This window comes from Crotalus tigris, unplaced genomic scaffold (genome assembly GCF_016545835.1).
Source record: "Crotalus tigris isolate CLP2741 ecotype Arizona unplaced genomic scaffold, ASM1654583v1 scf7180000024429.2167931701:2281839, whole genome shotgun sequence".
In the NCBI taxonomy this organism is placed as follows: domain Eukaryota; kingdom Metazoa; phylum Chordata; class Lepidosauria; order Squamata; family Viperidae; genus Crotalus; species Crotalus tigris.
Window position 1 is genome coordinate 252,410 of NW_024100596.1, and position 13,200 is coordinate 265,609.

At 38.5% G+C, this 13,200-nt stretch overlaps 1 protein-coding gene across 5 annotated transcripts in view; it reads right to left on the reverse strand.

The window, feature by feature from the left end:
• Window positions 1-1,408: 1,408 nt before the first annotated feature.
• CBX5 (chromobox 5) overlaps window positions 1,409-13,200 on the reverse strand; it is a 44,290-nt gene continuing 32,498 nt past the window's right edge. For 2 of the 5 annotated variants that reach the window (XR_005555111.1, XR_005555110.1), the window contains exons 4-6: window positions 12,963-13,060; window positions 3,112-9,217; window positions 1,409-2,982 (exon numbers count right to left, since the gene is read on the reverse strand). Coding sequence is in view for 1 of the 5 variants with exons in the window: in XM_039330544.1 (XP_039186478.1) it covers window positions 9,067-9,217; window positions 12,963-13,060 (249 nt within the window). In the remaining 4 variants the exon portion in view is untranslated. The remainder of the gene's footprint in view (window positions 2,983-3,111; window positions 9,218-12,962; window positions 13,061-13,200) is intronic. The other 3 variants (XR_005555113.1, XR_005555112.1, XM_039330544.1) reach the window with 3 other exon arrangements.

The window sequence follows — 13,200 nt, forward strand, 5'->3', positions numbered from 1 at the left end:
GGAAGGTTGGAGGCCCCCAGCTAGAAGCTTAGGAAGACAAAGACACCTAAAATCCACATACCCCACCCAAACTCTAAGACAGGACATAACATGATTATCTCACAGATGCCAAAGGGCACACCCAGACTCAGGTCAAAATACATGACACAGGAAATACAAAGCCTCAAACACGAACAGGAAACAACCTCAAGAGCCCCAGAGGGTATAAAAACACACTTCCTACATGTGCTCTCTTTTTCTTCCAGACCCTTCTTCCTGTCTGGCTCTCCTCTTCAATAAATTGTAACCTTTTTTCTAAAGCAGTCGCCATGTTGTTTATTCCTGGCTTGGACTGAACCATGATGAAGACTTTTCCTTCAACATAAGGAAGCAGCTTTTTTCTCTTCCATGACTCTATGGGGGAAATCCATGCAATTTTTCTTCCCTGAAGAGAATTCCTAACTACACAGAGAAGGAATTGTGACCAATCTAGCATGTACCAACTGCACCAATGATGTAACCAAGTTTAGGTAATGAAAAATCTAAAAACCAAGCTGAGAGAGCAACAAGGACCTCTCAATCTAGCACGTGCTATGTTAAGTACAGGGGTAGCAAAGCTGCTACTTTGGTTTGAGTGTACTCTCTCTTTGCTTTTTCATAGGCTTTTTTTCCTTCAATATTAAAAAATTTGCAATCTGTTCCCACCTTTGGATGCTGCACTCACAGGAACTACTGCAGAGGAAGGACGAAGAACACTTGAACAGAAGAATTCTGTTCAAGAATTCTTGGTGCAAGAAAGCGAAGCCAAGCTCAGAATTTCCCTGACTCTCAGCCAGACATACACAAATTGGTGTTTCAAGATCTATTTCATTCGAAGGTTATATATTTATCTTGTTAGTACCCAACAATCAGAAAAGGATGACTCTAAAATGGCAGTAAGGCAGTCCACTCAGAAAACTGCTTCCACAGAACTGCAATCGTTAGCTATTCTCCTCAGATGCTATTAGCTAAAAGCTACCAATGCTATGCTATTGACCTGCAAATCTATCAGTTATTCTCAGCCAGCATGACAGAAAGTGGCTTTCGATGGATGTTAAGAGGCCAGAATATCTGGAGAGCACTTGGTTGAGAAAGGCAATCACAGAAGGAAAGGGACAATTAAAAAATAAGGAACAATGGAATTAAACTGTTTCAGTTCCAGAAAAGCTAAAGGTCACTGGCAGTTATACGATGGCAATTGCAAACTCCACAAGCCAACAGCTAAATTTTCGTAATTCTACTGCTATGCTTTATCAATTGGTCAAATTCTCTGGGACCTTGACTACTTTCCATATCTAAACAGCAACAAAGCATGTGAAATATAACCATATTCAGATAATATTGAGGGGTATAAAAAGGGAAAGAGTGAATAAAAGACAATAGCCTGTACTGAAAAGTAACCATTTATTAGAACCGATACAAGAAATATGAAAGAGTAGAGATGAGGAACATGGGGCAGAGGGTTATTTGTAACATGTCAGGTTGTACAACAAAGAGCTCATTTTAAAAATTATTTTCACACTTTAAAAAACCAGCATAACCTACTTTAGTTTAGAATCAAAAGGCTTGGCTAAAATGTTACCCCCAAAGAGGTCTAACACACATGCACAGAGACACCATTAGCCAAAAGTTCGACATTCTGTTGTGGAGGGCAGCATATTGCTGGGCTGGGAGGGAAAGAGTTAACACACCATCTTTCTCTTTTTTCATCAGGAGTCTAATACTGATCATAGGGATTCATTTCTGTAACCAGCACCAGGGGCATTAAACCTCCAAGGCCTTTTCACACATTCTGTGCACATGATTGGGCTTGTGTTTTCACCTGGATCCAAACAGATGTTCATGAATCTTCCAAACTCTTTGTTGCAAGCAAAAGCTGCAACTTGACATACTTTTGCAAATGATTCAAAGTGTTGCACAAAGAATTGTGGCATCGACCCAGAGTGAAGAATTCATGCAGTCTTATCTGTCAGAGACACAGTTGGATCCAGGCAGTCAAAAAAGCTCAATCAAAAGCAGAGCAATTCCTTAAGTCAACTCTCTTTTCATTTTTCAGAAGGAAAGAAATTTGACTGTTTGCTTTTGAGGCAGTGGAGTGAGGTATTATCTCAGAGGTCCCTTGTCCACTTGAAAACTTGCAGAGAAGTTGTTCCCAATGGAAAGAAAGAAAAGCGAGCAAGAAAGAGATGGAGAGACAGAGAGACAGAAAGAAAAAGGGCCATGACCAATTTTTGTCATATGGCTAAATACCAAATTGAATGGCATAAACTGGTAAAAATTATAGATAGTCGGTCACGTGAAACAAAGGAAAGGCAGCAGTGGTACAGAGGTTCTGAGACAATTCAAATTGTGCTGGCTGGCTGATCACTCTCCTCTTCCTCTTCCTGCTGGTGGGAGGAGACAAAATTCATTAGAGCCCATACAGCCGAGAAGATTTAAATGCCACCTGGGTAAAAATTAAATTGTTAATCAAAAATTAATGAGTTTAATTACCACAAAATTAATTCTCTTTGTATTTTAATCCATGCTTAGGTGACCGAGGATAACAATTTATGTTTGACAGCCTCTTAAGAAAGTGTTGCATCAGAAAACTGCATCTACATAATTGCCTTTACCATAAACTTAAATGCTGATAAATTCATAATAGTAGTCAGTTTAAAATATGCAATATTTAAACAGACACATAGAAAGCCAAGATTCAAACCTCCCGATGTATCATACACATATATACCCCATCCCCACAACTTTCAAACACAAGAAGACGCGAAAAAGCTGACACCAAAAAGTTTTTTTTCTTTTTTTTTTTTTGCCATTGAAACATTTAGACCAGGAGCCAAAAAAAAAAAAAAAAAAAAAAATGAGGCGGTGGGATCAGTTTAGAAGTCACCTAAATGCAGCATGAATGGCTTAGAAATCCTGGAAATTTAGAATCAGCTGGCTAGTTCTATACCAGTGTTTCTCAACCTTGGCAATTTTAAGGCATGTGGACTTCAACTCCCAGAATTCCACAGCCAGCCATGCTGGCTGTGGAATTTTGGGAGTTGAAGTCCACATGCCTTAAAATTGTCAAGGTTGAGAAACACTGTTCTATACTATACTAAGAAAGGCGAACTTAACAGGATCTTCAGCTAAAGGGTGAAACATTTTTTCCTTTAAAAAAAAAATCTGTTGATAGTTTAGAAAAAACAACTCTTGACTTAAAAGAAGAGCCTTTGAATAGGGTTACACCAGGCATGTCAAACTGCCGGGGATGTATCATACTGAAACTGAGCCCACCCCATTGCCGGCAATGGGGAAAAAGTCATGATACGTTGCGCGACGTCACGTGACACCACAAGTTTGACATGCCTGGGTTACACCATATTACAGAGGTCACACTGTGGGACAGCTGTTGCTATACTTACAGTTTTGCCAGTAGAGAAAACTAGCATTTTAGCATTTCAGCTGCAGTTGCTAAAGCAATTCTTCAAGTGTCAAGTTGCCCTATTTTTGCTTCATTTGTTTGACAAAGAACCTTCTGATGTTCATTAAATTTGACAAATGATGAAAGGTCCTGTGTGTATGCTACTTTATATTAATGGTGCATCCAAAATAAAATTTTAAATTATGTAGTTGAGGGTGGAAGAAGGCCAAGATTGTATGCTAGTTATTCTAATAATTCTCCCCACATGGCAACAAATCAGTCACATTCATGCATTGAACAAGCCGTACAAGAGTAGGCATTTAAAACACACATGCACTAGTCCATCTCAAAATCCTAGCAAATACTTCCAGAGAAAGAGAAATGCCAATTTTTTTTCTTTTATTTTTTTTACTAGTAACAGCATTGTCACTATCAATTTCCTAAAATGCCTTTTTCTTTTTAGCCTGGCACACAAGTAATCTTGTAATCACAGAAGTCTTCCTTGTTAACTCCATGTAAAAATTTCTATTAGCAGCTGTTGGTGAAGAAGGTAGCTTTTAGGCTGGTACATACAGGAGTAGGGAAAAAAAGGTGCACTTCAAGGCTGTCTTAAGCTTTCTCTCCAATACATTTGAGAATAAAGTAAGGGTAAAATCAGCAAGGTAGCAGGATTTTAATACCTAAAGGTTATCAGAGTTGGTTCCTCAACACTTTGGGAAATGTCTCTTATTTAGCCTGCAATTCAACTTGATTCTGGTTTGCCCAATGAATTTAGCTGGTGAGAGGCAATGCCAGCCAAAATACCTGAAAAGACACAAACTGGAAAGCTAATAATCTAGTAACAGCAGAGACCTTCTCCATCTTAGACTTGACTTTACAGGATTGCAGCACAGAAAGGAATGGCAGACTATCAATCATCCACAGCACTTGCTCCAGATTCAACACTCCTTCTACCACTTTGCCCACTTCCACAAAATACAGACAATGCAGATACATACTGAGGCATGGGTGAAATCCCCAGGAGTGATTTAGAGCATCATTGTGTCAATGTAACAATAATGAGGACAAATTATAGCGCCTCAATGATGGCTGAAATTTGTTATGTGATGCTATTAAATCACGAGTGAGCATTGGCCAGTGCTTGAGAAGAAACCATTAAAGACATATAGCCTTTAAAGGGGAGACAGGGCTCTGAGGCAAATACAGGTAGTCCTCAACTTAATGGAGTCTGCCCATTACAGTTAAGTCAGGATGGTTGTAAAGCATGCCACCCATGTGACTGACCCAATTTTATGCAGTGGTCTTTGAACAAACCAACTGATTGCTATGGGCCAAAAATCTGAAGTAAATGCAACTATGTAACTGCAAGACTGCAATCATAAACACAGGTCAGTTGCCAAGTGTCTGAAAAGTACCCTGGGCAGTCTGTTGTAATGTCATAAGACAAGGATTACCTATATGTGACTCTTGCTCTCAGCAGACTCTTCAGATGTCTGGGCTTTTTTTTTTTCTGGTTCTAATACAACTGGGAGTTGAAGTCAAGTCATAAAAGGGCCAAACTTGAAGATCCATTCTAATACATGTTCCTCATCACACCTACTAATCCATCTCCTACCAGATAGCTGATGACACCATTTTCCCCCCTAAGCTAAAAGAGTAAGCTTCCCACCTGAGCTAATAGTCCTAATAGGACATCAAGGGCAAATACTGTATTTAGCCAAGCGTTTTTTAATTCTCCCAGAAAGATGTTACTTAAAAGCTTAAATTATTGCCAATACATATTTTCTTTTGGGGGGGAGGGCTCTAAAAATACCATCTTTATCCCTGAACTTCACATGTATTTTTCTACAATCCCCACTCTTATGACAGGGAATGGCGGTGGTTTGTCCCTCCTCTGACTCCTTTCAGATACTCCTCTATTCTTCCGTTCCATTCTTCCATCCCCACCCAGTTTGGTTTACCATTGTTCTTTCTAGTGTTAATTTCCCTTTACTCCATTGCCACTATTTTTGTGATTTTCTGGAAGAAAATGGTCTCATGAATGCATATATCCTCGTTTGTAGAATGGTGGACTTGTATTACACAGAAATCATTTAATTTTAGAAATGGGTACCTTGTTTTATAGGCAATTATTTTTAATCATTAATTATTCAATTTATTTTTTGTCCTGGTCTTGTCCTTGTTGGGGAGTGGGTTCTGGTCAATGTATGTTTCACAAAAGCACATGTATGTGCAATAGGGAAAACCTCCAGAACTGCTTTCTGCTAGAGTTAGCAATTTGTAGGTAGGTAGGTAGGTAGTAAGCTGCACAAAACTGAATATTGTATTTATTTTTCTCTGTTCTTTTCTTGAAGGAGTTAGAATTCAGAAGTCTTCCTTTTAGGAAGATGTGGAGCATCCAGGTGCTTTTATGTTTTGCTTCATTTTAGACAGATGGCTATTAATAAATTGTCATCTCTACTGCTTTTATCCTTGATAGTAGTCATACAATACATAATAATTTGACCTCCTCAGCTGTCATACAGAAATTAGAGAATTCCAAGGGAGTGGGGCAAGATAACTAGTATTCTGTGAAGTATAATGGATGAAAGGGATATTTTTCTCATTTGAGAGTCACATGCAAAAATCAGAACCTGAGGCTGACTAAAAAAAAAAACAAACCTCAAGTAATTATTTATTCAATGTGTAAGTGGTACAAATCACATGCAAACAAACTGTTAAATCCATACAGCTTCCCAAATCCTGTTTTGCAACTGCTGTCCTCTTCCAGCTCATGTGATTCAGATGAATGAAAATACCCCCACACTGAAGAACTAATGCAGTAAAAAATTAAGTTCAGTGGGATTCAAGAGCAATAGCTGGCCATTAGCCAAACGCAGCTATGTTTCTGTCTATGTATGAAGCTTTCAAATGGAATCAGAAATGCAATGCTAATGTCCGATCTATAGTCTGAACTTTCACTTATCTCTTGTTTAACATTGTTGAAAATGACTGTACCAAATAAGGAGTGTAAAAAAGAAATATTTCTATTAATTTATGTTTTTTTTGCAGCAGTGCATTTCTTTCAACAAGATCCCCTTCAAATTAAAATTTTAAAAGTGTCACCCATCCCCATTAAGGAAGCAAACAGTATTCAGTTCCACAGAATACGCTAAGCAAAGCCATAGAGGCTGCATATCTTAGAGGCAAACCTGCCTCAAAACCACTGAAAGATGGACTGGTTGCAAAATAGGTTCTTAAACTACATACGTGGAATGATATCATGAGTCAAACAAATTAGAATACATGTTTCATAAATGTTTTATCTTGATGTGGTTGACATAAGTACACCTATCAATTTAATCAAAGGAAATCCACCAAAACAAAAATGCCCACACTTCTCTGATGCTAGGCATTTAGCAAGATATGGGGCTTAATGACATATGAATCATTAATTGTGTCACAGATGTAATCCATGTCATACTACATCATACCATGCCCTGTTGCAATTCCTGACAGATTATTAGCAGGATACAGAATACATAAATGGAAGGATGGCAACCTACTTCATCTGCTTGCTAAACAAAAGGAAAGAAATTCAACAATGCAGAAATGAAGTAAGTAGTGGTGGGATTTTCTGATCAAGCATGGGTAGCACATCTCTTCTCACTATAAAAACAAAACAAAACAGCATGAGTACTGCTAAGGTAGCAGAGACCAAAGAGCATGAATTCAGATTCTGAAATAAATGTTAAGGACCAAGGTCCATTTTAAAGTAGCCTGCACCATATTTCAGTAATGATTCAAGCTCCTATCAAATCTTACTAGTACGGAGGACTCTTCTATTAGGGGGTATCCAAAAATTCAGATACTGCAGTAAGAGACTGGCACTTTTCAAAACTGATGCAGCCAAGTGAGTCTGCAGCAGTGGAACTTGAAAATGAAATCCCATTACCCTGTCCTGAAGCCGAAGAATAAGATGGAAAGCCACTGCTGAAATAGCATTTGTAAGGATCAACATCCCAAACCAGGGATGGGCAATGTGTGACCCTCCAGCTGTTCTTGAACTCCACTTCCCATCCAGGATAGTCAGTGATGAAGCACAATTGGATTTGCAATCCAAGACGTCCTTATATTCTGTAACATGGTATTTCTAGCTAAATTGCTAATAAATGTGTTTTATCTGTGGAATTCACTTCACTATGTATTTTAACTGTCAATTGTTCAGAATAAAAATGCCAGTCTGGGACTTTTGCATTTTCTGAGCGGTTCTTGCCATGCAGCCAGAGATAACTATGCTCATCTGGTAATTTTCTCTGAAGATATACCTGAATACTTATTCAGAAAATAACAGATTGACATACTAGAATGCAAAAGCAGAGGATATGGTGGGGAAGTCTTTAAAGAAACAACTAAGATCTCAGAAACAAATCGAATTAGAATTTTGGAACCAGAGTTTGGATTTTTTTTAAAAAAAGAAAAAGGAATTAAGTTTCCAAGTATGACACTATGTTTGGCTGATCCACTTACCTACATAACACAAAGGCCCTATTTGTGCAACATGAATGATCCAGTTCTCTTTAAGCCAGTTAATTCACACTGGCACACTCAGGGCACATGATCCCAAATGACAGAGATGATCATTCAGTGACACTGTATTTAGTCCTCACAGGAGGCATCACTTTCTTTCTTACTTCATGCTGTACCCTCCATTCCCTGGGAAAGTAAATCGAGTTGCCACAATGCAATTAAGGTTGGTGTCACTGCAGATTCATGGAGTTATACATCCCAACTGTATCTGCTCACTTTTCAGACATACACCTGGAGTGCAATGAATGAAAAATCAAAATGACTATAGAAATGGAAGGCCCACAGAAGCTCTATTTTTATAGGGCTTCTCTAGGGGTACATGTTGATCACAGTTGTTAAAAGAGGGAGTGAATTCTCTAGCAAGTGGGGGGGGAGGAGAATTTGTTGCCATGCTAAGTTATAGGTCAACTAACTCAATTTTTGGAGTACACACAACATGATTAATTAGATACCCTTATAATCTAACTAAACATGTCATGCAAGTAGCACCAGTAATAAGGTAAGAGACATGGGAAGGAACAAGAGGAGTAAAATGAGAAGGGACAGGTTCAAAAGATGCTATCCTTGCCAACTAATTTCTATTTGTTCTCCAAAAGGTAACTGTTTTGAGCTGAAGTTAGAAAATTAGGATGAAAATGGCTACCTAGCATCTTTGAATGCAATTCAAGCAACATGTTAGCAATTTTGAAATAAATTTGGGTCTGTCCTGAATTCAGGGAGCTCCTGCCATTTTTAAATCAGTAACAATGATGGTTAACAATTCTCTACATAGAACATGATGATGCAGAACTAAATAGCCAGGCAAGAAGAAAAGGCTGGAAGCTCCGAGGGAGCTTTAAAAACAAAAACCATTATTGTTATTTATGATGAGGTGATAGAAGAACACACACGGCATGTCAATCTCCTGGAGGGAAACCAAACGTGACTCACACCATTTATGTTATGACTAAACCAACCAATATCAACACTTCTCCTGTCGAGCACAGTAATAAGCACATTTCCATGGATGCATTTGGGCAGAGGGAAAGGGATGGCGGATATGTACAATTCTGGATGGACAGAGAACCCCAGCCACTTTAGCTTTTCACTGCTTCCCGTTCTTTGTTTTCAGCATCTTCGGGGTACGCATGCCAGGTCAGTCTCTCTTCATAAAATGCTATCACAATTTGAGGGCACTTCACATTGGCTTCTTTTGCTAGAACCAGATCAGCCTCATCTGTGTCTTTCCTAAAGAGAAACAAGCAACAAAAGGAGCACTGGTCACTAACTGGTTAAGCAAAAACATTCCATCCCAAAGGAGGTACAATAAAAATAAACAAGGGTTTAGGTACCTATTTTATAATGGAAACAGCACCAACAGCAGACACCAGGAAACAGGTATCTGAACTGCCAATTAACGTGGGATTATGATGGGAGGCAGGTATTGCAAAGTTTTTGATACCCATTGATTTTATGAATTTTAGTTACACTTACTGCGTATCATATAATTTGTATGTTTCAATGTGAATATGCTCCTGCTTTAATCAGCAACTGCTCCTTCTGGACAATTCATTTATGGACAGATACTGCCAGCAGTTTCTTTTGTCCTAGTTGCTAACTAGAGGACACTGCTGGTCCAGTGAATCCAATCCTTTGAAACCGATGAACCTAATGCTGCAGAAAGTTTGCTGGTTTTGTAATTGCTATTAATATTCAAAAAGAAATCTCATTGCATCCTCTATATCAGGGTAGGCAACCTTGGCTCTTTTATGACTCGTGGACTTCAACTCCCAGAATTCCTGAGCCAGCCATGCTGAGGGGAAAGGGAGAGGTTTCCAAGCTGAGCCATGCTGGTTCAGGAATTCTGGGAGTCGAAGTCCACGAGTCATAAAAGAGCCAAGGTGGCCTAACCCTGATCTATATTGCTATAGAGAAACAAAGGGAGATACCTCCTCTTTAACTGTTTACAGGAGCTTTCTATTTTCAAGTAAGATGCCAAAATAAAATCAATCTGTCAAAATCTATCTTTAAAAAATATGTTCACTAACATTATGCCTCTGATTAACTAAACTGAAAGTTTTAATGGCACATTTTTAGTGCAAATGAGCTGAAGACAGCAAGCCTCTTTTTGAAAGGCATACCCATTTTCCAGAGGCATTATCTTAAAGAGGCACCCATCTTTGGAATCTTTTATTCAATTTTGCCCAGTTTCAGGAAGAGATACCATAAAGATATTCAAGGACAGAAAAGTACACTAAATGTTTACAATGCAGCCCATTCCCCAGGGCATTCCCGCAGATATCCAAATTTCATTTTCTTGATAAATCATATGGCTTTGGACTGTGCCTTTATGCAAAGTCTCTACAGATATTTTAAAGACTTAGTTTCTATTTTAAAATCTTAATATGAAGTCATATAAGATGAAAAAGTTCTACAGATAAATTAACTTTCAAAAACATTAAGCAAACCAAACAGAAAAGTAAAATACAAGGTTGCCTTGAGGAACAGGAATAGGCAATAGCAAATAAGGTAGTCCATGGTGTTAACTAATGGCACATAAAAAAGAAAAGCACAAAAATGTCTCCTGAAGGACCATCTAAACACATTTTCTATGGTTTGTTTTTTTTTATTTATTTAAGAACTTTGAAGAAACTTATACCAATTTTATGTGTCAGAAAAAGTCACTACAGAAGTTGATGGCATGGAATAAATTCATAATACAGACTGGGTCCCTTCCATCTGCCCTCAACTATAACTTCCACAATCCCTGCCAATATGCTACTGTAGGGAATATCTGGGTGACACCTGGATGAGGAATTCTAATGGGAAAAGCATCAGTTGGTTTATTAGTTTTGTTTGTTGTTCAGTTCCACCCACAGCTTCCCTACCTGCTTAACTAACTACCATTCAAGGAATAGTAGTACTGATTAAGGCAGTAAACTTTTAATTAATGGCACTCAACTGAAGATTTCGTTAAAATTAATCTATACCCATTTAATTAAATGGGCACAAATGACAAACACACATTCTGAGACAAGAATTCTTGTCTAACAAGATGCCCCATAACTATGCCAGCAATTCTGTTAAAAGAAATTAGAGGATGATTTTTCTTTTAAATATGTTCTCCAACATTAGTACTTATAACCTGTAATGGAAAAGCTTTTACAATCATCATCAGTAACTAAGACTAATAGTGCTCAATGGCAATCAATACAAATACGTTTAAGCCAAGATTTTACCATTGTTCTTTGCTGTTTTTTTAAAAAAGCAGTAAGTACAGTATTTCATATTCCAACAGAGCTGAAAATATAGCTTTTCTTACAGCTAATTTAATACTGCTTATTAAATTTGCAAATAATTGCTTTCTGATAACATTCTCATTAGAAAATCTGATTTTCACTGGGCTTTCTCTAGAGCAAATGTAATAGGACTGCAACCTTAATTCAATAACTGAGTTAAAGAGCCAACGTAGCTAATATGTATTACTAATAAACATAGAGCACATCAATTTCAAAAGTAAGATTAAAAAAATAATCTAATGCACAGGACAGAATTAATTACAATTAGTATAGCTAAACTTTGCAATCTGTTCTAAGAATATCATGTATTAGATATTAATTCCACTGTTTAGGAGATTAGACTCTTTTGAACTAGCTAATTTACTGGTCTGAGTGCAAATGCACTCTAAGGGATGATTTGATCCTGGCCTATAAACCCTAGGTTTGAATCTAAACCTGAGCCACATCTCATTCTTTTAAATTCAGTTCTTTTATAAATCAGTAAAAGCAATCTAACTCACTAGAATGTGAAAACTTTTCTATAGTAATTACTGTAATTCTTATATACAGTAAGTACAGCAAACAGCTTTACATATTCAGGATACTGTCTAAAATATTACTCTATTAGCTTTATGAATACATTTCTTGTCCTTCAGAATTCAGATCAGCTGACAGCAATAACCCTAGACATTTACAGACATTCAAACAGTAAGCATTTTAGATCTTACTTTGATCAATAGTATGGGAATTGAAAATTAGGGCCTCAAAGTATACAATCACTACTCAATTATAACTGCAATTCAGGTGATGTAACAGGAGTGCCCATTTCAGGAATTGTGACCATTAGAGGATAATTCGGTAACCTGTTTGCATTCACTCACAGCCCCCAGCGTTTGGTCGCATAACAAAGAAAACACGATGGTGGAAAACTACCAAGCCCTTTAGTCTTTGCTCTTCTTCCTTCCCTCCCCCCTCCTTTTCTAAAGAGTGGCCAGCAGCTGGATCCCCGCCCCCACTCTATCTTGCAAGGAGCAGCAGCCCCATCCATCTCAGCCCAGCCAGCTTTAGAGACAGGAAAGGAGGACAAGGGCTTATTTTCTCCAGTGCCTTGTGGTGGGGGAAGACCTGCTCTTCTAAGATGGAATCTTGATGGAGTCGGGGATGAGGAAGATGTGGAGGGGGGGAAAGGCAATTTTCTTAAAGGCAGCAATGCTATAACCTCTGTCTGGCTGATAAACCAGGCTCTGCTCTTTGTCTCGGTTTCTGCTGGGGGAGGGGCAGTTGCTGCATAGGCAGCCGAGCCAACTCTCTCTCTCTCTCTCTCTGCTGCCTGCCTGTCTGTCTGCAGAGAGGTTTCCCGCCGAGATAAGCCCAGGAACAAAAACAAGAGGCAAGTCAAAACCTTTCCAGAAGGATTTCCTGTGCTCTCTCTACTTTGGGGGACAAGGAGGGAGACAGTAAATTTGCCTTCCTTTAAGCAAAATCCATACGACTGTAAGCTCAGGGTGGACTGCATTTATAAAGCAGAAGCTTAACAGCCACTCCAGGGAGAACAAAGCCCAGCCAACAAACTGCCATTGAGCCATTAAACCATGGTGCCTCACGCAAGAGGGTTAATTTATTGGGTTATTTCACAAAGGAGGAAAAATGCAGTTATCGGACAAGGATTTTTTTAAAAAAATTTTTTTAAAAAATTAAGAATAAAGCACACTCACCATTTCATTAGGAACATTAAATCTCCGCAGGAGTCTGTGGCTCCGATGATTTTTTCTGGCTCCAATCCTCTTTCAAAGCCCCTGGCAATATCGGTGCTCTGATGGGAGAGAAAGTGAGAGGAAAAAGAGTTAAAATATTCCTATTCCTTAGCCATTTGTTAGTCTCCTCAACCATGAAGCAGAGACTTCCAGGGCCACTCAGAAGCAGGTGATAAACAGATGCCATACGTGGCGTGAT